Source organism: Carcharodon carcharias, chromosome 20 (assembly GCF_017639515.1).
Source record: "Carcharodon carcharias isolate sCarCar2 chromosome 20, sCarCar2.pri, whole genome shotgun sequence".
Classification (NCBI taxonomy): Eukaryota; Metazoa; Chordata; class Chondrichthyes; order Lamniformes; family Lamnidae; genus Carcharodon; species Carcharodon carcharias.
The window spans coordinates 84358770-84382129 of NC_054486.1; the positions used below are offsets into that span (position 1 = coordinate 84358770).

General features: G+C 41.0%; 1 protein-coding gene across 1 annotated transcript in view; it reads left to right on the top strand.

Moving 5' to 3' along the window:
* Nucleotides 1-11755: 11755 nt before the first annotated feature.
* mnat1 (MNAT1 component of CDK activating kinase) overlaps nt 11756-23360 on the top strand; it is a 174102-nt gene continuing 162497 nt past the window's right edge. The window contains exon 1 of the mRNA XM_041214862.1: nt 11756-11889. Coding sequence (XP_041070796.1) covers nt 11801-11889 — 89 coding nt within the window. The 5' untranslated portion in view covers nt 11756-11800. The remainder of the gene's footprint in view (nt 11890-23360) is intronic.

Genomic DNA, 23360 nt, shown 5'->3' on the forward strand with positions numbered 1-23360 from the left:
TTAACATTATTTACATTGCACTGCATTGTTTATGGTATGGTAGAGCAGTTTTAAAAGCTGATCACATATATGAGTATGACCTCATGCTCAAACATGCTGCCCAGCTCAGGCCATGAAAATCCTTCCAGCACTGGTCACATGCCCTGGGTGATGACATTGGGCTAAATTTTGCAGTTAGCAGTGAAGCAACAGAGCTTGCCTCCGACCTCAAAGGAAGCCGCCCAAAAATATGTAGAGATCTCTGTGATGCTGACCTCCCCTTACCTGAAAGCAGTTTAAATCTTGTGCCAAATGAAAGGGATCTCCAGACATCCATCAGCAGTGCTGTTAGCAGCAACTAATCACATTGAGAATATTCTCAAAAATCAATTAAAAATCACTGAATCCTTTCACTTATAATTTAAATTTTCAGATAGTGAAATAAATGATTATGATTGCATTAAGATAAAAGCTGAAATAAAACTAACCCAACTTTAAAAATGTGGATTTTCTTACATTAATTGGAGAAGTTTGACATTCTGCACTTATAAAATTAGCTTTTCATGACCAATGAAAGTGTTCAGCGATAATTATGGAGCTAGTACACCACAAAAAAAAACGAATTACACGTTAAAGTTTTCATCAGTTCCCTGATTGTTTAGGGATTGCAGATGTGGGGGTGGCAGATGTGGGGGTGGTTGGTGGAGTTCTCAACTTCTGCATTTCCGAGTTACTCGTGCATGTGGCTGACTCCTGAAGTCACTGTCAGTTTCAGTGGAGTAAGGACAGTTGACAGTTTCGTTCTTATTACCACAGCTAAAGGGGGACCTTCATCTGTTAGCTCCATCCAGGTCCGCTATATAGTCTACTTGGGCATCTTCCTGTCATCTTAAACGGAACAGGATCTGCCTACCTGCCTTCACTTCTGCATCATGGATAAGAGAAACTCTTGTCTAAGGCACATGCAGAATCATTTCACTGCCAACACACAATTATTGTGGTCGAATGGCACCTCACATTAAGTGGTGCATTCACTCTTTAAATGGTTGGGCGTGGGCATTGAGGGTGGGGTGAGTGTAACAGCTGCTGGACTTCACATCTCCAATCGGCAGGCCTTTTTTTGCAAAAATATACTTTATTCATAAAATAGCTGAAAGAACATTACAAAACATTACAAAATAGCCATCACCAAAAGTGCAATAATATTCTAGTTTTCCACATCGATCATGTCACACCCTGAGGTGCTTCAATACAATCAAGGAACATGACAGACATTTCAAAATGGTCATAACAGACAGTCAGACAGTGCAATGGTATTTAAGTTGTCTACATAGATCATGTTGAACTCTGAGGTGCCTCAATGCAATTGTGATACATGTAATATTCGCTGCATACATTCAATGTGAGTCATACAGCCCATGGGGTCTATACAATTCCCAGCCACTCAGTGCACTATGGCTGAAAGGTCCAAGGCAGCGACCTTTCCCCATTGCGTCTTTGCGGCAGCTGCCCCAAGCTTTAGTGCATCCCACAGCACGTAGTCCTGGACCTTGGAATATGCCAGTCTGCAACACTTGGTCGGGGACAACTCTTTGCACTGGAAGACCAACTAGTTTTGGGCAGACCAAAGAGCGTCTTTCACCAAGTTGATGATCCTCCAGCTGCAGTTGATGTTTGTCTCAGTGTGTGTCCCTGGGAACAGCCTGTAGAGCATGGAGTCCTGTGTCAAGGACCTGCTTGGGATGAACCTTGACAAAAACCACTACATCTCTCTCCAGACCTTTTTTGCAAAGGTACATTCCACAAGGAGGTGGACAATGGTCTCTTCCCCACCTCGAGGGCAACATGAAGAGGGAGGGTGAGACTCCTGGCGTGTAGGAAGGATCTGATGGGGAGGGCCTTTCTCACTACTAGCTAAGCTACTTCTTGGTGCTTGTTGGAAAGTTTTGGCGATGAGGCATACTGCCAAATGACTTTGACAGTCTGCTCAAGACCACAGGCTGTCCACCAATGAAATTTAAAACAAGACCAGACTGTCAATAGAGCATAGAACTCAGACTGACGACATCGGTTGGGTGGCCAGGTAAAGTTGGCCTTTTGTGTGTGTCTCTCTCTGTCTGTCTTTCAGCTTGACATACTTTGGAGTTAAAATATGAATAGCTTAAAAAAATTAACTCAGACAACATTTGACTTTTCCACTGGAAAAAATAAATAATAGATTGTTTAGGATTCAAATATAAACAAAATCTGCAGCAGCTGTATAAGTCAGTGCAATCTGCAATTATGGAAAAGCATTATGGAAAAAAAATCTTTTTCTCTGTCCCTTTCACGCAAACCCACAACTTTGTCACACTAAAAAGACTCATTCATAGCAAATGTTATCCGAATACAACTTTTTATATTTGCCCCCTAGCTTTTTTCACCACCACCTTCTCAAAGGCAACTAGGGATGGGCAATAAATGCTGGACCAGCCAGCGAAGCCTACATCCCATGAATGAATAAAAAAAAACAAATGTAGAAGCCAAATCCTGCCTTTTCACCATATGGGCATAACAGGCCAACAAAATGTTAATGTTTTTGAAAGGTGATAACAGAGATCAAAAAGTGATTTGACTGTAAGAAAGTGATGTGGTCATAAAGGCAGCAGATATGCATGAGGGAAGTAAAAGTGATAGGAAGCATGCATCTCAAACACGACTCTTAATATAATATAACTACATGGAATTGCTCACAATGAGTTGCAGAAATTTATGTCTTTTTAGCAACAGGCATGTAACAAATTTACATTTGTTGTAGATCCTACCCAGGATGCAGTGGCTTCTGTGAATGGTTTGAGTGTCTTGCATTTTTGGGAGTTGACTCACATTGCCCCATATTTACTAACACAGTAGTATAACCCAGCTGGAACTTGTGACTGGGACAAATAAGTGTGCCTTTCAAATGTGCACATCTTCAATCTATCTGTAGGTGGATTGAACAAATACTTCATGATGCAGGCTTAATGTGAATAATTAAGCTTCTTTAGTTCACAGTAGATGAACTTATGGTTATCACCAGATTTAGTTAATTTAACTGGTACAACTTCTTTGCATAATACTATAAAAATGATGAACACACTATGTCATGCTTGAATTAAACTGTTGTTGTACTCTTTTGCATTCCATCCTTATTACTGCCTTTTGCTGTCTCAAACCATTTTGTTTCAACTGAAAATATCCCTTGTTCATAGCCAATAGGCTTGTAGATTTTCTAACGCAATGGGCATAGGTTATTTTTCAACTGCTGAGATGGTCCAACAGATTGCTTTTTACAGTCATGAGGAAACAATATCAAACCTAACTTATTAGCACCTTAATTCCTTATTGTCTCAACCTCATACTTTTGATTTGCATAATACACTAAATTTTAAAGTAATCTAAATCCTTTCTGTGGAAAGATGATCATGAGATCTTGGAATGTGACATGGTGTTTATATCTTCCAGGGGATAAAATAAAGCCCAATGATTTACAGTGACTGAATAATTACATTTTATTTTTTATTTAATGGCATTCTAGGATTATTACTGGTGCTTTGGGAATTTAATTCCATTATTCTATCCATTAATCTGTTAAAACCATAAATACTGGTTCTCTATTTTAAATAGCAATTCCATTATCAACATAGTTAGCTCTTATCCCTTACTACTCTTCAAGTACAGAATTTGCATCATGATGGCATGCTATATGTATCTGTTGGAGATAGATATCTAACTTATAATAATACTGGGTAGATGCAATTGGATTAGTCCTGTACTTTTGTAGCAGTGGGGAATAGTCCTGGAGTTTGAAAGTAATGGGATGGAGGCCTTGTAGTTTGGCAGCCCTTCAGTGAGGTTGCTCGAATTTCATCCTTTGGTCTGGTATCACTATGGAGGGGGAACCTGATATTTATTAAAACAGGTGTTGAATGTGAGGTTTTGCCCACTGGTGGATTACTAGGCTCAGTTAGCACTAAGAAGAGCAGAAAGTCTTATACCCGGTATGGCACTGTCATCTTAATAGTCTTTCTCAATTTTATATATCATTTATAACTTGAACGCAACAACATATGCAACTGCATGTAATTAGTAATATAAGCTTTTCTCCTCTTTCCCACACACATACATAAAGCCCCTCAATGAAAATTTTTACCTCAATAAAGCTTTGAAATTCCTCCTTCAGCCTTTCTTCAAATAATTCTTAGAAACAACCAAATAGGTTTGATAAAACCTGAGACAATTATTCCATCATTTGGCTAGCTAAATGCCACTGAACCACCCTAGGAAACTGTACATAGTGCAGATGCTTGCCATTGTGTTTGATTTTAGCTAACTGAGCTCTGAGCAAAAATATCAAGACCAATTCTAGGTTTTGAGAACAGCTGATGCCTTCAAGTAAAAACTTTGATTTTGGTATTAAGGAAACAGAAGAAAATTTATTGGTTAAAGTTAATAGTATTTTGTAATATATATATTTTATATTTTATGTTGAGGCCGCATTTTTGAAATTATGATGTCAAAGCTTAGCGAGAATGGTACCAGGACTGAGGAAATTCAGCTATGTAAAGAAACCAGAGGACACAATGATTTGCATTTATATAGCACTTTTTCAGGTCTGTTTCTCAGGTCTGTTATTTAACAAAAGTTGACACCAAGCCATGTAAGGGGTGATTAAAAAATCCTGAAAAGGGCATTTCAAGTAGCTTCATAAAGGAAGAGAGGTCGAATGGAGGAGAATTTTAAGGAGAAAATTCCAAAGCTTAAAGCCTGGGCAGGGGAAGGCACAATGGCATTGGTGAAGTGATGAAAATCGAGGATGTGGAAGAAGCTAGAATTGGAGGAGTTCAGAGATCAAAAAATCTTTGAGATCAGGAGATACAACTAAAGGATTTGAAAGAAATGTTAAGTATCTTAAGATCAAGGTGTTGATATAAGTCATTGAGCACAGGGGTAATCAGTGAACAGGACTTGGTGACAATTAGGGTGGAGTCAGCTGAGTTTTGGATGCGCATGAGAGAAACTCGGATTATCCTCCTTAGAGTTGAGAAGGTTAAAGGCAGATTTAATGGAGGTGTTCAATATTATAAAAGTTTTGAGAGTAAGTAAAATAATTTCCATGGAAAAGGGTTGGTAACCAAGGAAACAAAATTAAAAGAACTGGTGAGGGGGGAGATTATGTTTTATGCATACGCTGTTATGGTCTTCAGTACAATGCCTGAAAAGGTGGAGGAAGAAGATTCAACAGTAAATTACAAAAGGGCTTTTAATATATAATTGAAAAGGTAAAGATTTTCAGAGCTATAGCGAAAGAGAAAGGAGAGGGATTAATATAATAGCTTTTGCAAAGAGCTGGCACAGGCAGGATGGACCACATGGCATCTTTCTGTGCTGTAAGATTCTATGATTAGAGGTTTCAGTTCAGAAAGAAATGCAGATTTTATTAGAAAAGTATTTTAAGTGATTCAGTTGTTTCACAACAAACTTTGACTAGGCAAAATATTAACATTTTTTAATGTTGACAGGGGTGTTGGTTAACTCAGTTGGCTAGAATATGGTGCAAAACTGAGGAGGACAGTGAAGAACTTCAAAAGGACACTGACAAATTGGTGGAGTGGGCAGAGAGGTTGCAGATTAAGTTCAATGCAGAGAAGTGTGAGGTGATTCATTTTGTTAGGAAGAACATGGAGAGACAATATAAAATAATGGGTACAACTCTAAAGGGGGTGCAGGAGCAAAGGTACCTGGGTATATATGTATATAAGTCATTAAAGGTGTCAGGACAGGTGGGGAGAGCAGTTAACAAAGCATACCGTATCCCAGGCTTTATTAATAGGGGCCGAGTGCAAATGCAAGGAGGTTATGCTGAACTTGTATAGGACACTAGTTAGACCTCAGCTGGAATATGATGTACAGTTCTGGGCGCCACACTTTAGGAAGAATGTGAAAGCATTGGAGAGAGTGCAGAAGAGATTACAAAATTATTCCAGTGATGATACACTTCAGTTATAAAGATAGATTGGAGAAGTGGAGTCTGTTCTCCTTGGAGAACAGAAGGCAAAGATTTGATAGAGGTGTTCAAAATCATGAGGGGGGCTGGACAGAGTAGATAGGGAGAAACTGTTCCCGCTAATAAAAGGATCGAGAATGAGAGGGCACAGATTTAAAGCGATTTACAAAAGAAGCAAATGCAATGTGAGAAAAAACTTTTTCACACAGTGAGTGGTTCAGGTCTGGAATGCACTGCCTGTAGGTGTGGCAGAGGCAGGTTCAATCGAGGCATTCAAGAGAGCATTGGATGGTTATTTAAATGGAAGCAATGTGCAGGGTTATGGGGAAAAGGCAGGAGAATCACACTGAACCTTATTGCTCATTCAGAAAGCCAGTACAGACACGAAGGGCCAAATGGCCTCCTTCTGCACCGTAACAGTTCTGTGATTCTGTGAAATGATGCTCAAGGTGCTGATTCAATCTCCGCACCGGCTGAGATAGCCCTTGGGGCCTACTTCCTCACCTTACCCAACAAACCCTCAAACAATAAAGATGCTACATGAAGGGAGAGTATAACACAGGAAATAAAGTTTGTAGACAGGAAGTATGTCTATACAAATTTATTAATTATTTGTATGTACAGATATACAAATTTTGCAGCAACCAACTGGTCTACTTATAAAGTAGAAATAAATAATCCAACATAATAGTCTCATACATACAAATAAAAATGCAGACTTTAATCAAGCAAAACGTTTCCTTATACAAGTATATAAAAGTGGCTTGAATCTTTTATCAAATCTAATCTCTTAATCCCCTGAATGTTGTTAGAAAAATGATTGTAAATTGGACAGCTGCAGGAAATGTGCAAATATTAGAAAGTAGATCGGAATTCGTTTAATTAAGTCTTCAGACAAACCTGGCAGCAGTGTACAAACATGAATGCATTCAATAAGATGTTTGTATTTGCTCAGCTGATGGCCATTGCAAAGTTAAAATAATGCACGCACACGAAATAATGATGACTGCAAACACACAAATTTAAACTATGTTGTAGGGTGGCTGAGTTGTGCTATTAATGATAGAGTTGATCTGCAGACACTTCTTGGGTAGAAACATTAAGTTTATTTACAATGTACTCAGCAGCAGCTACACGTGTGCTTTCAACTTCTACGCTATCTCTACACTGACTGCAGGAGGTAACCCACGCTATTCTCCTATTGATTACTACAGATTATGTAATCTTGCCTAACAAGTACTATTCTTAAAGGTACATTACACACTAAATAAAACATTAATTACTACATTCCTCCCCCTTTGACTCGGCTATACATATATGTACAAGTACATATTTTTCAAGACAACATAATATTTACACTGGGTAAGGAATTTACAAGTTCAGTCTTTCAGGTGGTTTCCTGATACGTGTAGAACGTTGCAGCTCCACAACTTCAAATTCTTTTTCAGGAACCTCCTTTTCCAGAGTTGCTTGAACATCAGGTGCTTTGCTGGGCACTTGCAGTTCTGTATCCTCAACTCTTACAGGAACATCAGACATGTCAGTCCTGGGTTGAGTATCCTCAACAGGAAACGCAGACTGGTCATGATCACTGGTGGAACCAAATCTTGATGATTTGTCTCTCTCTCCCTTAAATGGTCCATATGTTTACGGATGATCCAGCTTTCTACCTCCTCGTGCTAAAATAAAGGTCCACTCACTGCACTTATTTCACTTGGTAACCACTTTGGGACTTCCCCGAAATTTTTCACGTATACCACCTCTCCCACAGTAAATTTCCTCTCACGATTATGCCAGTTGTGTCTAGTTTTCAGGCTTCCCTGACTCCTTTCCACCTTCCCCTCTAAATTTGGCATTATTAAGCTCAATCACAACCTGAGACAGCGTTTCAACAATAACCCCAAAGGTGCGACATCTGTTGTTGTGTGAGGGATAGTCCTGTAATGAAAAAGAAAGCGTACTAGTTTGGTTGCCAAGGAATCACCAGTTAGCTTTTCCATGCCTGCCTTGGATGTTTGAACCGCCCTTTTGGCCAGAGTGTTTGAGGAAGGGTGGTATGGTGCAGTTTTCACATGATTGATACCATTGAGGCTGAAAAGCCATTGAAACTCAGTGCTCGTAAATGGAAATGACTACTTCTGGCAGTCCGTGAATGGCAAAACTCTGATGTAGTTTCTCAATTGTAGCAGCCAAAGTTGGTGACCTCACCTCATATACGTCCAACCATTTTGAATGGGCATCAGCAATAAGCAGAAACATTGTTCCCAGGAAAGGTCCAATGTAGTCAATGTGTAACTGCACCCTGGGTCTAGTTGGATGCTCCCATGGGTGTAACGGAGCTGTCAATGGCAACTTTTGCAGTTGCTGACATTGCACACAGTGCTTTACTAAACTCTCTGTTTTGTCATCCATCCCAGGCCACCATAGATAGCTCCGTGTTATGGTCTTCATTTGGGAAATTGCTGGATGGGCACTGTGTACTTCAATTAAAAGTGGCTCCTTTCCCTTTGGAGGAACTATCACTCATGCTCCCCACAATAAGATGCCATCCTGGCTGGTTATTTCATGTCTTCTGTTGAAGTACAGTTTCATTTCATCAGATACAGGCTCTTGTGACAAACCATGTGTCACTTGTTCTCGTATTTGAGATAGGACTGGGTCCCGACTTGTCCAGTCTCTGATCGGCCAAGCACATACCGGCAAGGAAATTAAGAAATTTAACAGTAAAGCAAGGTCCTGTGGAACTAGGACATGCTCATCATCCTCTTGTAAAGGCATCCAGCTAAGGGCATTAGTGTTTGCAATTTGATTGCCAAGCCTATGTACGAAAGTGTATTTGTATGCTGCCAGATTAAGGCCCATTATTGTATTCTTGCTGAGGCTATGGTTGGGATAGCCTTGACCTCACTAAATAATCCAGCAATGGTTTGTGCTCTGAAATGGCTGTAAAATGGCGGCCGTGAAGGTACTGGTGAAATTTCTTGACACCAAACCTAATGGACAGGCCTTCTTTTCTCTGCGAGTATCTCTTTTCTGCTGTGGTGAGCGTTTTTGAAACGTAACCCATTGGCCATTCCATCATCCATCCAATGAGAGAGCACTGCTCCCACTCATAGAGAGATGGATCACATGTCAGCACCAATTCTTTCATCTGGTCACAATGCACTAATAAATTGGATGAGTACAACCATTGTTTCACCTTTATGAAAGCTTCTTTCTGGGGTACCTCCCAAGATCATCGTTGGTTCTTTTTGAGTAGAGAATGCATGAAGTCCAGCACTGTAGATAAATTGGGTAAGAACCGCCCATAATAGTTGATCATTCCTAGGAATGATTTGAGCTCTGAGGCGTTCTTTGGCGCAGGTGCCTCTTATGGCTCTCACTTTCACCTCAATCAGGTGGAGGCCCTGTGAATCTACCCGTTGACCCAAAGAGATTACCTCCCTCACTTGGAACGTGCACTTTTCTTTTTTTAAACGCACTGCAGCTTGCAAGAAACATTTTAAGACTTTTTCTAAGTTTGCCAAATGCTCTTTTTCAGTGAATCCTGCCAGTAATACATTATTTAAATAGACTACAACCCGGGGCAGTCCCTGCAATATGTGTTCCATTGTTTTCTGAAAGATGGCACAAGCGGAGGAGACGCTGAAAGGCAATTATGTATATTGGTACGACCCTTTGTAGGTATTAATTGTGACAAATTCCCAGGAGGCATTATTCAACTCTAATTTTTGATAAGCATGGCTCATGTCAAGTTTTGTGCACATTGTCCCTCTTTCCAACTTGGCATACAGGTCTTCAATTTTTGGAATGGGGTGCCTGATGAGCTTAGTTAATTTATTAACCATCAGTTTGTAGTTTTCACAAAGTTGGATGCTTTGGTTGGGTTTAAGGACAGGGACTACAGATGCTGTCCATCCTGAGAACTGAACAGGTTGTATTACGCCCAGTTTCTCTAGTCTGTTCAGTTCAGTGTTGACTTTTTCACACAGGGCACATGGCACCGGTCTCATATTCATGAAGCGAGGGTTGCTTCCAATCCACATGAATCTTGGTCTGCAGGCCTTGGATTTTCCCCCAGTCAGTCCTTAAAGAGAGTGGCGTATTTTCAAAATAGCTCTGGTAGTCCACTTGCTCTCAACTGGAAAATTTCAATCCATTCTAACTTAATCTTATTTAACCAATTTCGCCCCAGGAGGCTAGGCCCTTCACCTGCTACCACCATCAAGGGTAGCTTTGCTGATTGGCTTCCATAATGGACGGTTACTTTGCTTATGACCTTTACTTGAATGTCTTCACCCATATATGTATTTACTTTGGCATCTGTTTCTTCCAAATCTAATTGATGTTCACTATTATTCAAATGTCTGAAGGTATGTTCCCCAATTACTGTAGTGGAAGCTCCCATGTCCACTTCCATTCTAACTGGTTTGCCATTTACTTTCACTGTGATGAATATTGGTTCTGTCTTTCCGACTTTCAGATTAAGCAACAAGTAAATGTTTGAATTTGTTGTTTCAGGCTCTTCTTCGTTGTAGATTTCATTGGGCTTCTTCTTTTGTTTACACACCTGCTTGAATCTTTCTTTGCATTGCCTCATCATATGTCCATTTCTATGACAATAGTAGCATTCAGTTTTTTTAAAAACTGCCAATCGCTAAAAGACTGATTATTTCCATCTCTATTAAAATTGTTCTTCGATTTCACTGCCAAGTTATTTTACTCTTCGGCTCATGGTGCTGTTTCCCGCTTCTCGGCGGAGTCTTGCTTTCTCGCACCTCTTTTGGCTGCGGTTTACTTCCCAATGTACCATTTTGCGCACCCTGTATTGCTTTTGAATCTCTTACTGCGCTTTCCATGGCCAGCGCTATCTCTGGTGCCTTCTTGAATTCCACATTCACTTCGGACAATAATCTTTTCTGAATAGAATCCTCTTTCACTCCACACTAAACGATCTCTGAGTATGTCGTTCAGAGTTGTACTGAACTCACAATGTTCCGTTAGCTGCTTCAAATTTGCCAAATAGCATGCAATTGTCTCACCCAGGGGTCTATTTCGTGTTTTTAACCTGAACCTCTGCATCATGACTGAGGGCTTTGGTTGAAAGTGATGCTTCATGAGGTCCACCAATTCATCGGAATTCTTCGAATCTGGGGCACTGGGTGCCGTCAAACTTCGAATCCGACTGCTGGTTTTGCTCCGACAAGTACTCAAGAGAATCGCTTGTCCCTTTTCTTGATTTCTTTTGTTCAATCCTATTTTATCTTCATCACCAGTTTGTTGTAGCGTGGCTGAGTTGTACTATTAATGAAAGAGTTGATCTGCAGACACTTCTTGGGTGGAAACGTTAAGTTTATTTCTAATATACTCAGCAGCAACTACACATGCTCTTTCAACTCCAATTCTATCTTGACACTGACTGCTGCGGTAATCCACACTACTCTCCTATTGGTTACTACAGATCATGTGATTTTTGCCTAACAATGTATTATTCATAAAAGTACATTACACTAAATAAAACCATAATTATTGCACTGTAAAGGATGAATTGATAAATACAACATAAAATCAATGTTTTTTCAACAGGAAATCTGTATCTGCCAGCAACTAGGAATTTGCAGGTTTATGATTGGCAACTGTCCATGCGGACCAAGTTCCAATTCCCATTGCCGGCCGGCTCGCGGTGTCCCCGCATTTCTCATCCGCCAGTTTGGCAAAGGCGGACTATTTGTGAAGTGCCTAGTGTTGCAGTCGGAGCTGTGTGATCGCTGCGCTGTTTCTAAGGGACCTGTCAGCATGGATGATCAGGGATGTCCCCGGTGTAAAACCACGAAATACCGCAACCCTTCGCTCAAACTGATGGTGAACGTGTGCGGACACACGCTGTGAGTGATGTAGGAAATATGGGGCGCATTACGGGAGCTTCGTGTGCTTTCTCCTCGTACATTGCAAATTCCGTAGCCATTTCTAAACTGCCCCCCCGCTCGCCTTCTTTGCTGGAGGTTTGGAGCATATATTGAGCCTGGCTGCCAAGTACCTGAATTAGTATCAGAACAGTTTGTCAACCGAATTCAGTCTGCACACAAGTAAAGAAATAGAAAGAAACGTGCAATGATGGAAATGTGAAACAAGACCCGGAATTGCACAGTGTAATAACATTAGCGTTTCAAATGGAAACATTAGCAGCCTTCTCTTTTCAGCTGTTGGAGAATATAATTGACTGTTTCCAGCATTTCAGGTTTATTGGAATTTCTACCCAAACAAACAAACAGTTTTTCAGTGCCGAGAAATACGAAGTGATTCATTTTGGTCGGAACAATATGGAGAGTTGATATAAACTAAGAGGATACAACTCTAGATAGGGTGCAAGAGCAGACTTAGATGAAAATGTGCATAAGTGATTGATGGTGGCAGGATAGATTGAGAGAGCAGTTCATAAAGCAAAGCGTACAGTATCCTGGGCTTTATTAATAGGGGCATGGAGTATAAGAATAATATGTTGAATTTATACAGAACACTAGTTTGGCCTCAGCTAGAGTATTGTGTCCAGCCCTGGGCACCGCACTTTAGGAAGGGTGTGAAGGCATTAAGAGAGAGTGCAGAAAAGATTCTCGAGAATGCTTCTGGAATGAGGAACTTCAGTTATGAAGATAGATTGGAGAAGTTAGGACTGTTTCCCTCAGAGAAGGCTGAGAAGAGATTTGATAGAGCTATTCAAAATCATGAGGGGTCTTGACAGGGTTGATTGGGAAGGGTGATATCTGTTCCCATTAGTGAAAGCATCAAGAACGAGAGGGCATGGATTTAAAGTGATGTGAAAGACATTTTTTTCATACAGTGAGTGGTTAGGTTTAGAGTGCACTGCTTGAGAATGTGGTGGAGGAAGGTACAATTGAAGCATTCAAAAGACTGTTATCTGGAAAGGAGTAATGTGCAGGAGTATGGGGACAAGGCGGAAGAACGGCAGTAGGTGAGTCGCTCATTTGGAGAGCCAGTGCAGGCACAATGGGCCAATTGGCCTCCTGCGCCGTAGCAATTCTGTGTCTTAAGACATTAGCCCATCTTTTCTCTTTATAGATACTTACCACATGATGTGCATTGCCAGCCTTTTTGGCTTCATGTTTTACACAGGAGCTGTTCAGTTTGAATTGTTGGAAAGGAGCTTTCTTGAGTCTGTTTCTTGAGTTTATCTTATGTTCTTTTTCAGTCGTTGACTGTAGACCCATGCACAAACTGGCTTTTGTTGTGTATTTGGAGCTGAGTTTTTTAATACGAACTGGAGAAACCAGTTTGCAGCAGCCAGTCTTCTGGAATCTGAACTAAATACAAATTCTTTCTTTAAAAGGCATCAGCATAAAAACTGCTGAATTCTTGTAAGAGCCCTATAATTGAAACAAGTTAGGATGATAGTGTTGATCAGAGTTAATAGAAGACATGAGTGCTGTCTGAAGCTGCTTGGAGGTATAGTTGATGCAGGAAATCAAAATGTAATACCAGAAGTCTATGTAAAAGTGGTTAGTGTTTTATTGGGAACTTGTCTGTGTGAAGCATGAAAAAACGAAACTATCTTTAATGTTAATTTTTTTGCTGCAGTTTCTTAAAGTGCTAATCTAACCAAAAGCAAAATTTATTGGTACAATGTTGGTTCATGTGAATGCCCAAAAGTTATCTAGTCTAATCAGTTTTAGATTTGATGGTTAATAGGAAACACATTTGTCATTGAATTTTATATGGCTCTATACTTTAATGATTTAGGTATTTTGTTTCTTAGTTTCAGTAAATTTTAAATTTTGATAGGTTTGAACAATTTCAGTTCTCATATACATTTCCTGAACTCACTTTTTATAAGAGACCTTTTCCCATTCCAAAATTTATCAGTTCATCATTCCTTCCACAGAAGTTACATTGACACCACATTTTATTTTCCCCTTGGTCCATCTCCTTTTCTCAGAAATGTGTTTTAGTTACTCAGAGTACAGGGCTGCTTGATTCAGGTGATCTGAATCTTTTTTTGCCCTAAATTCCCCGATTGCTGTATTATCTCTAGGCCTTGTAGTTCAGAATTATAGTAGGTAACCTAACTCATAACAGGTAACCTAACCCAAGGAGGAGATAGCTTCATGAACCTCCACGATTCTCAAGCATGATGAAGCCCAAATCATAAAAGAGCTGAAGCAATGTCAAGCTTTTAGGCTTGAATGGAGCATAAACATCCACGTGGACTGATTGGGCCGAATGGCCTCTTTCTGTGCCATATATCCTATATCATCTTCAGGAAAAATGCCCAGGTCCTTGCCATTTAGATACCAACCCCCACCCAAATTTGGATCGCTGAACATTAAGTGACTGAGCATTTTGGACATAGCAAAGACTATAGGCACTGGTGGCATCCTACCTGTAATGCTAAAGATTTTCCAGTAAGCTATGATACAGTCATCTACTCAGTGATAATGTTGAAAGTTTGCCAGGTATCTCCTGGGTAGAAAGAATAAGGAAAAAACAACATTGCCAATTGCCGCCTGTTCCCAATCTTCATGAAAAGTGCCATCAAATAATACCTACTGACCAACAACCTATTTATCGATGGTGACATTTGCATCAGATAAGTGCAGGCAATGACTATTTTGAAAGAAAAGCTGAGTCATCTATCCTGACCTTCAATGAACATACGAATTAGGAACAGGAGTAGGTCACTCGGCTCTTTGAGCCTGCTCCACCATTCAATAAGATCGTGGCTGATGTGATTTTTTAACCTCAACTTCACATTCCTGCCTACTCCCGATAGCCTTTCATCCCCTTGTTTAACAAAGATCTACCTACCTCTGCCTTAAAGATATTCAAGGAGCCTGCCTCAACCACCTTTTGAGGAAGAGAATTCCAAAGTGTCTCAACCCTCTGAGAGAAATATTTTTTCCTCATCTCTGTCCTAAATGGGCAACCCCTTATTTTGAGACTGTGATCCCGAGTTCTAGATTCTCCCACTAGAGGAACATCCTTTTCACATCCATCTGTCAAGTTCCCTCAAGACCTTAAATGTTTCAATCAGGTCGCCTCTTACTCTTCTAAACTCCAACGGATACAATCCTAGCCTGTCCAGCCTTTTCTCATAAGACAACCCGCCCATTCCAGATATTAATCTAGTAAACTTTTTCTGAACTGCTTCTAATGCATTTACTTCTTTCCTTAAATAAGGAGACCAATACTATGCACAGTACTCCAGATGTGCTCTCACCAGTGCCCTGTATAACTGAAGCATAACCTCCCTATTCTTGTATTCAATTCCCCTTGCAATAAACAATAACATTCTATTAACTTTGCTAATTACTTGCTGCACCTGCATATTAACCTTTTGCGATTCATGCACCAGGACACCCAGATCCCTCTGCACCTCAGAGCTCTGCAGTCTGTCACCGTTTAGATAATGTGCCTTTTTTTCATTCATCATGCAAAAATGGACAAACTCATATTTTCCCACATTGTACTCCATTTGCCAGATCTTTGCCCACTCACCTAACCTATATCCTTTTGTACTTCTTCATGTCCTCTTCACACCTTACATATCTTTGTGTCATCAGTAAATTTAGTAACCATCCAAATTATTTCTATAAATTGTGAAGAGTTGAGATCCTAGCACTGATCCCTGTGGCACACCACATGTCACATCCTGTCAACCAGAAAATGAACCATTTATGCCTCCTCTCTCTTTCCTGTTAGCTAGCTAATCTTCTGTCAATGCCAATATGTTAGTTACCCCTTACACCATGAGCTTTTATTTTCTGCAATAAACTTTGGTGAGGCACCTTATCAAATCCTTTCTGAACATCCAAGGACAGCATATCCACCAGTTCCCCTTTATCCACAGCACCTATTACCTCTTCAAAGAACTTCAATAAATTGGTTAAACATAATTTTGCTTCCACAAAACCATGTTGACTCTGCCTGATAGCCTTGAATTTATCTAAGTGACCTATTATAATGCCTTTAACAACACCTTCTAACATCTTCCCATGACAGATGTTAAGCTAACTGGCCTGTGGTTCCTTGCTTTCTGTCTCCCTCCTTTTTGAATAAAGGACTTACATTTGCTATTTTCCAATCAAACAGAATCCCCGAATCTAGTGAATTTTGGGAAATCGGAACCAACGTATCAACTATCTCACTAGCCAATTTCTTTAAGATCCTAGCATGAAGTCCATCAGGATCTGGGGACTTGTCAAACTGCAGTTCCAGCAATTTGCTAAGTGCTAATTCCCTGATTATTGTACTTTTCTTGAGCTCCTTCCTTCCTCCCTTCCAATTTCTGACTTACAGCTATTTCTGGGATATTATTTGTATTCTCGATAATGAAGACCAATGCAAAATACCTATTCAAAACATCTTCCGTCTCCTTATTTTCCATTATTAACTCTCCAGACTTGCGTTCTTTGGGACCAGTACTCACTTGAACTCTCTTTTTTAAATATCTATAGAAACTCTTACTATCTGTCTTTATATTTCTAGCTAGCTTTTGAAGCTTTCCCTCCTTATTAATCTTTTAGTCATTCTTTATTGTTTTTTATATTCTGTCCAATCTTCTGACCTGCCACCCATCTTTGTGCAATTTTATGCTTTTTCATTAAGTTTGATGCTATCTTTAACTTTTTTAGTTAACCATGGATGGTGGGTCCTCCCCTGGGAATTTTTCTTTCTCGTTGGAATGTATATATTCTGTGTATTCTGAAATAGCCCCTTGAATGTCTGCCACTGCATCTCGCTTGATCTATCCCTTAACCTAAATTGCCAGCTCACTTCGCTAGCTCTACTTTCATGCCCTGGTAATTGCCTTTATTTAAGTTTAAAGTACTTGTCTTAGACCCACTCTTCTTTCCCTTAAAATGAATGTAAAATTCAATCACATGAACACTGCTATCTAGGTATGTCTTCACTTTGAGGTAATTAATGAATCCTATCTCACTGCACAATACAAGGTCTAGTATAGACTGTTCCTTGGTCAGCTCCACAATGCGTTGATCTAAGAAATTATCCTGGAAACATTCTATGAATTCATCATCTACACTGATGAGCCCTCAAACGTGCCTGGCCCATCTCCTGTACATCCGCCCTCACACCTTCCTCTCCCTCCTTAGGGTCCCCCTTGTCTTCACTTATCACCCCACCAGTCTTCATGTTCAAAGGATAATCCTCTGCCATTTCTGCCAACTCCAGCAACATGCCACCGCTAAACACATCTTCCCCACCCCCCTGGCGGCTTTCTGCAGGGATCGTTCCCTCTGGGACACCCTGGTCTACTCCATCACCCCCAACACCTCAACCCCCTCCCACGGCACCTTTCCATGCAACCGCAGAAGGTGCAACACCTGCCCCTTTTCTTGCCCCCCTCCTCACCGTCCAAGGGCCCAAACACTCCTTTCAAGTGAAGTAGCACTTCACTTGCACTTTCCTCAATTTAGTCTACTGCATTTGTTGCTCCCAATGCGGTCTCCTCTACTTTGGAGAGACCAAACGCAAACTGGGTGACCGCTTTGTGGAACACCTTTGGTCTGTCCGCAAGCATGACCTAGACCTCCCTATCGCTTGCCATTTCAATACTTCACCCTGCTCTCATGCCCACATGTCCGTCCTTGGCCTGCCGCATTGTTCCAGTGAAGCTCAATGCAAACTGGAGGAATAGCACCTCACCTTCCAACTAAGCACTTTACAGCCTTCCGGACTTAATATTGAGTTCAACAACATCAGATCATGAACTCTCTCCTCCATCCCACCCCCTTTCTGATCCCCCTTGTTCCGATAATTTATCATTAAAAAAAAATAAATTTTTCTTTTCCCACCTGTTTTAAAATTTATTTTGATCTATTGTTTTATCTCCACCTTTTAGCCCATTTCGATCCCTTCCCCCCACCCCACCCCCACTAGGGCCATCTGCCACTTGCTCGTCCTGCTTACTACCCTTAATGTCCCCATTAGCACATTCCTTAGATAATATCACCACTGTCAACACCCCTTTGTTCTTTTGTCTATGACATCTTTGGCAATTTCTTCTTTGCCTCCACCTATCACTGGCCCTCTATCCAGTTCTACCTGTCCCACCCCTCTCCACCAGCTTATGTTTCACCTCATTTCACTATTTACTTAGTTCTGATGAAGAGTCATATGGACTCGAAACATCAACTGTGTTCTTCTCCGCAGATGCTGTCAGACCTACTGAGTTTTTTCAGCTATTTCTATTTTTGTTTTTGTTTCAGATTTCCAGCATCCACAGTATTTTGCTTTTATTTTAGTGAGCATTTCAAACTTGTTTGACAATTGCAGAGTCTGAGGCTCCTCTACTCCTGTCTGCCCGGTCCCTTTACCTGCCTCACTTCTGGTCACATCCTCCTGTCCCTCACTGCTGAACAAAACAGACAACCCCAACCTATTTGATGTGACCGACTTCTGGAACAAAGTGTCCAGGATTTTCTCCTCCTCTCTTATGTTGTGCAGAGTCTGCAGTTCGGCTTCCAGATCAGTAACCCTGACCCAGAATTCCTCAGGCTGCTTACGCTTTCTGCCGATGTGTTTGTCCTGGATCCCCTTGGCATCCAAAAGCTCCCCACATTCCACAACTGCAACATAACACCTGTCTTGTCATTGTTAATTTAATTTAATTATTTTCTCCAATAATGTATGCTACAATTGACTGTGCTTATTAAATGCTAGTACAATCTACAACTAAAAGTTTTACGCCTCTAACTTGCACAGGCAAGTTTTAGGTAATTGTTTTATTTTAAAATTTATTTTAAAGTTTTAGTTCTTTTATTAACAGGCCTCTCTTAACTCCGCATCCTAAGCTGGCCACACACTATCCCTTACACCATGCACTTAATGGCCAACCAACCTACTAGCTTCCTGTGATGTTACAGTTGTTTTTTCACTCGGTTTCTTCAAGCTGAGATGCCCACTGCTTTGTGTTCTCTCACTCCATCTGAATTCTGCATGGCTTTATGGGCTCTATATCTCACTGAAGTCCATGCTGCTTTGTGTTTTCTCTCTCTCTCTCTCTCTCTCTCTCTCTCTCTCTCTCTGAATTCTGCACTGCTTTATGGGCTCTCTATCTCTATCCACATGGCTCTGGGGGCTCTCTCTCTCTCTTTCTCTCTCCCTCCCCTCCTGCCGTGGGTTTTCATTCTCGCCCTCGCCCGCCCCACTGGCGCTTTATGGGCTCCATCTCTCTCCGTCACCACACACACACAGACACACACACAGACACACACACAGACACACACACAGACACACACACAGACACACACACAGACACACACACACACACACACAGACACACACACACACACACACACACACACACACACACACACCACCACCACAAACACCTGTTTTACGGGCTCTTTGTCTCTCTAAATCCTGCTGTCTTATGGGCATACTCCCTTGCATCTGGGTTCTGACTCTTCTTCGAATGACCGCTGCTTTATGGGTTTTCTTTCACTCTCAACTCTAGCTGCTTTATGGTTTCTTTCTATCCCTCTCTCCCCAAATTCCTGCTGTTTTTATGGGTTCTCTCTCTCTCCTTCTCTCTCTTTCTGAACTCCCGCTGCTTTATGGGTTGTCTCTCCAAACTCCCCTGCTTCATGGATACTCTCTCCCTGCCTCTGAACTCCTGCTGCTTTATGGGTGCTCTCTGTCTCTCTTTCTCTCCCCAAACTCCTGCCCTTTTATGGTTTTTCTCTCTCTCCCCAACTCCTGCTGCTTTAATGGAATTCTCTCTTTCTCTCTTTCTCTGAATTCCTGCTTTATGGATTCTCACTCCTGTCTCCGAATTCTTGCTACTTTATAGATTCTCTCTGTCTCTCAACTCCTGCTGCTTTATGGGCTCTCTCGCCCCCTCCCCCTCGCCCCCGCCCCCTCGCCCTTCTCTCCCCCCCACCCCCCCTCCTCTTCGTTCTGAACAACCACAGCTTTATGGGTTATCTCTCTCGCTCTCTGAACCCCTACTGCTTTATGGGCTCTCGGAAGAGAGAGATGATCTCCACGCTGCTTTATGGTCTCTCTTTCTGAACTCTGCGCTGCTTTATAGGCACTACCATTGCCAAGTTCCCCCAAATCGCCGTTTTGGAGTTGACATTGACCAGAACTGAACTATACTAGACATCCACATCATAGCTACAAGACAGAGTAGAAACTGGTTGCCCTGTAACATGTGGTTTATTTTCTGACTCCCTCCCCGCCCTCAAAATATCTCTCATGTACAAGCCAAGAATGTGGAATGTGGCGGAATACTCACCGCTCACTTGGGTGAATACAGCTGCAAAATGCTCAAAAATTTGGATACCATTCAGGACAGTTATTTGCTTGATTGGTACCACTGTCACTGGAGTCAATATCCATCCCCCATCATTAGTGCACCGTTGCTGCAGTATGTTTGATGTATAGCATACACAGTAGCAACTTATCAAAGTAATTTCAGCAACACTTCCTACCATTGTAACTTCTACCGGCAAGAAAAGTGTGATTAGCAATGTTATTAAAATACCATCACTTCCAAATCACTTGCCATCCTGACTTTTGACCATATATTACTTCCTCCATTGTCACTAGGTCTGAGTCATAGTATTTCCTACTTAATACGTCAGTGGGAACACTATCAACACAAGGGTTCCAGAAGAAGACCTACTATTACCACCTTCTCAGGACAACTTTGGCTGGGCAGTAACCTTGGTAGTGTCACTCAATTTTTGTTTTTAAAAGCAATTGCATTGTGCAATTCAAATGATTAGATAATTTAGCTTTTTAAGTGCAGAAGCACTTTCAAATGATCGAGTGGACTGTAACTCATGGCGATGTATAGTATCATGGGTAATAACCCCTTGCTATTTTGCCTGAATAAATATTCCTCGTGTGTGAATTTGAACAGTGAATGTTAGTGTACTTTTTGGTCATTGGAACCTCAAGACTTACTCCAATCCTGGCTCCCTCCCTTTCTCTGAGTTTCTAACATGAATGACTGAATCTGAATTAGAGATACTGCCTGATGTATTGATTTTCTTTCTTTCTTTCCTTGTTGCCCCTGTTGAGATTGACCAATTCAGCATAGTGGTCAAAGCAGCTTTTTCCTATTCTGAGTGGCTCAACATTGTCTGATGTTTTTGCCCGTTGGTGAGCCTTGCATTTAAACATCCTGTCCATGCTTATTGTCTAGGAATCTTTGTATAGAGGCAGTAAATAGACTTGAGGATGCAGGTCTAATAAACCTGATAGTAATGATAGAATGTTACAGCACGGAAAGGGGCCATTCAGCGCATGATGTTTGTACTGGTGATATTTTTCAGCATGATCTGTCCAATCTAATCCACTGTCCTATTTGCTCTCCAGCCTTTAATATTTCCTTTATTCCAAGCATCTATTATTTTTCCTTCTGGAAGTACTTATGGGAGACTTGTGGCAGGATATTACACATTTTAAGCACCCTCAAGCAATTTTTTTCTATCACTCCTTTTAATCTGTTTGTGTGGTTGTCATAAATTTGTGCGCTTTCATTACAATCCGCTGTGAGAACACCTTATCAATATTGACTGCATTGTAAAGTGGGGGAACAGTCTCAGAATAAGGAGGACTGAGATAAGGAGAAACTTCTTCACTCAAAAGGCTGTGAATCTTTGGAATTGGTTACCTCAAAGGGTTATGGATGCTCCATTGTTGAATATATTCAGAACTCAGATGGATAGATTTTTGAGCTCTTGGGGAATCAAGGGATTTAGGCAGGAAGGCAGAAAAATGGAATTGAGGTAGAAAATTAGCCAAGAGCAGGTTTCCAGGGGTTGAATAGTTTACTCCTCTCATTTCTTATGTTGTTATGTGACCTTTCTTCGTTATTTGACCAGGAGCAGAAGTAGGCTATCTGGCCCATTGAGTCTGCTCCGCCATTCAGTGAGATCATGGCTGATCTGATAATTCTCAACTCCACTTTCCTGCCTTTTCCCCATAACCCTTCATTCCCTTACTGATTAAAAATCTGTCTATCTCTGCCTTGAATATACTTAACAATCCAGCTTCTACAGCCCTGTGCAGTAAAGAATCCCACAGATTAGCTACCCTCTGAGAGAAGAAATTCCTCCTCATCTCTGTCTTAAATGGGCAACCCCTTACTCTGAGATTATGCCCTCTTGTCCTAGACTCTCCCACAAGGGGAAACAACCTCTTAGCATTTTTCCTGTCAAACCCGCTAAGAATCTTATATGTTTCAATAAGGTCGCCTCTCACTCTTCTAAACTCCAATGAGTATACAGGCTCAACTTACTCAGCCTCCCCTCATAAGAAAATCCCTCCATACCCAGAATCAATCTAGTGAATCTTCTCTGGACTGCCTCCAATGCCAGTATATCTTTCCTTATTTAAGGGGACTAAAATTGTTCACGGTATACTCGGTGTGGTCTAACCAGTGCGTTGTATAGTTTTAGCAAGACTTCCATATTTTCATACTCCATTCCCTTTGAAATAAAAGCCTACATTTCATTTGCTTTCTCAATTACTTGTTGAACTTGTATGTTAGCTTTTTGGGATTCATGCACCAGGACGCCCAAATCCCTCTGTGCTGCAGCTTTCTGCAGTCTTTCTCTATTTAAATAATGTTGAGCTCCTCTATTCTTCCTGCCAAAGTGCATAACCTCACATTTTCCCACATTATATTCCACCTGCCACTTCTTTGCCCGCTCAATTAACGTGTCAATATCCCTTTGTAGATTCCTCATGTCACCCTCACCACTTGTCTTTCCGCTTTTGTATCATCCGCAAATTTGACGTAGTACATTCACTTCCCTCATCTAGGTATTGTAAAATAATTGAGGCCCCAGCACTGATCCCTGTGGCACTCCACTAGTTACAGGTTGCCGTCCTGAAAATGCCCCCCCTTATCCCAACTCTCTGTCTTCTATTAGTTAGCCAATTCTCTATCCATGCTAATATATTACCTCCAACACCATAGGCCCTTATCTTAAGCAGCCTTACATGCGGTACCTTAAGTAGCCTTATGTGCGGTACCTTATTGAACACCTTTTGGAAATTCAAATATATTTCATCCACTGGTTCCCCTTTATCTATCCTGCTAGTTACCTCCTCAGATAATTCTAATAAATTTATCAGGCATGATTTGTCAAACTCCTCAACCTTTCCGACTCCAGTTTAAAAAAAAGCCCTAACTTATCAAATCACTTATCATAACTATAACCCCTACCCTCAGGTAATATCCTTGTCAACCTATGTTGCACTTTTTCCATTGCTTTTATATCCTTCCAGTAAAGGGGTGTACAAAACTGGACCTGATAATTGGGAGTGTTGTGAGGCTATGGAATACACTTTCAGGACTAAA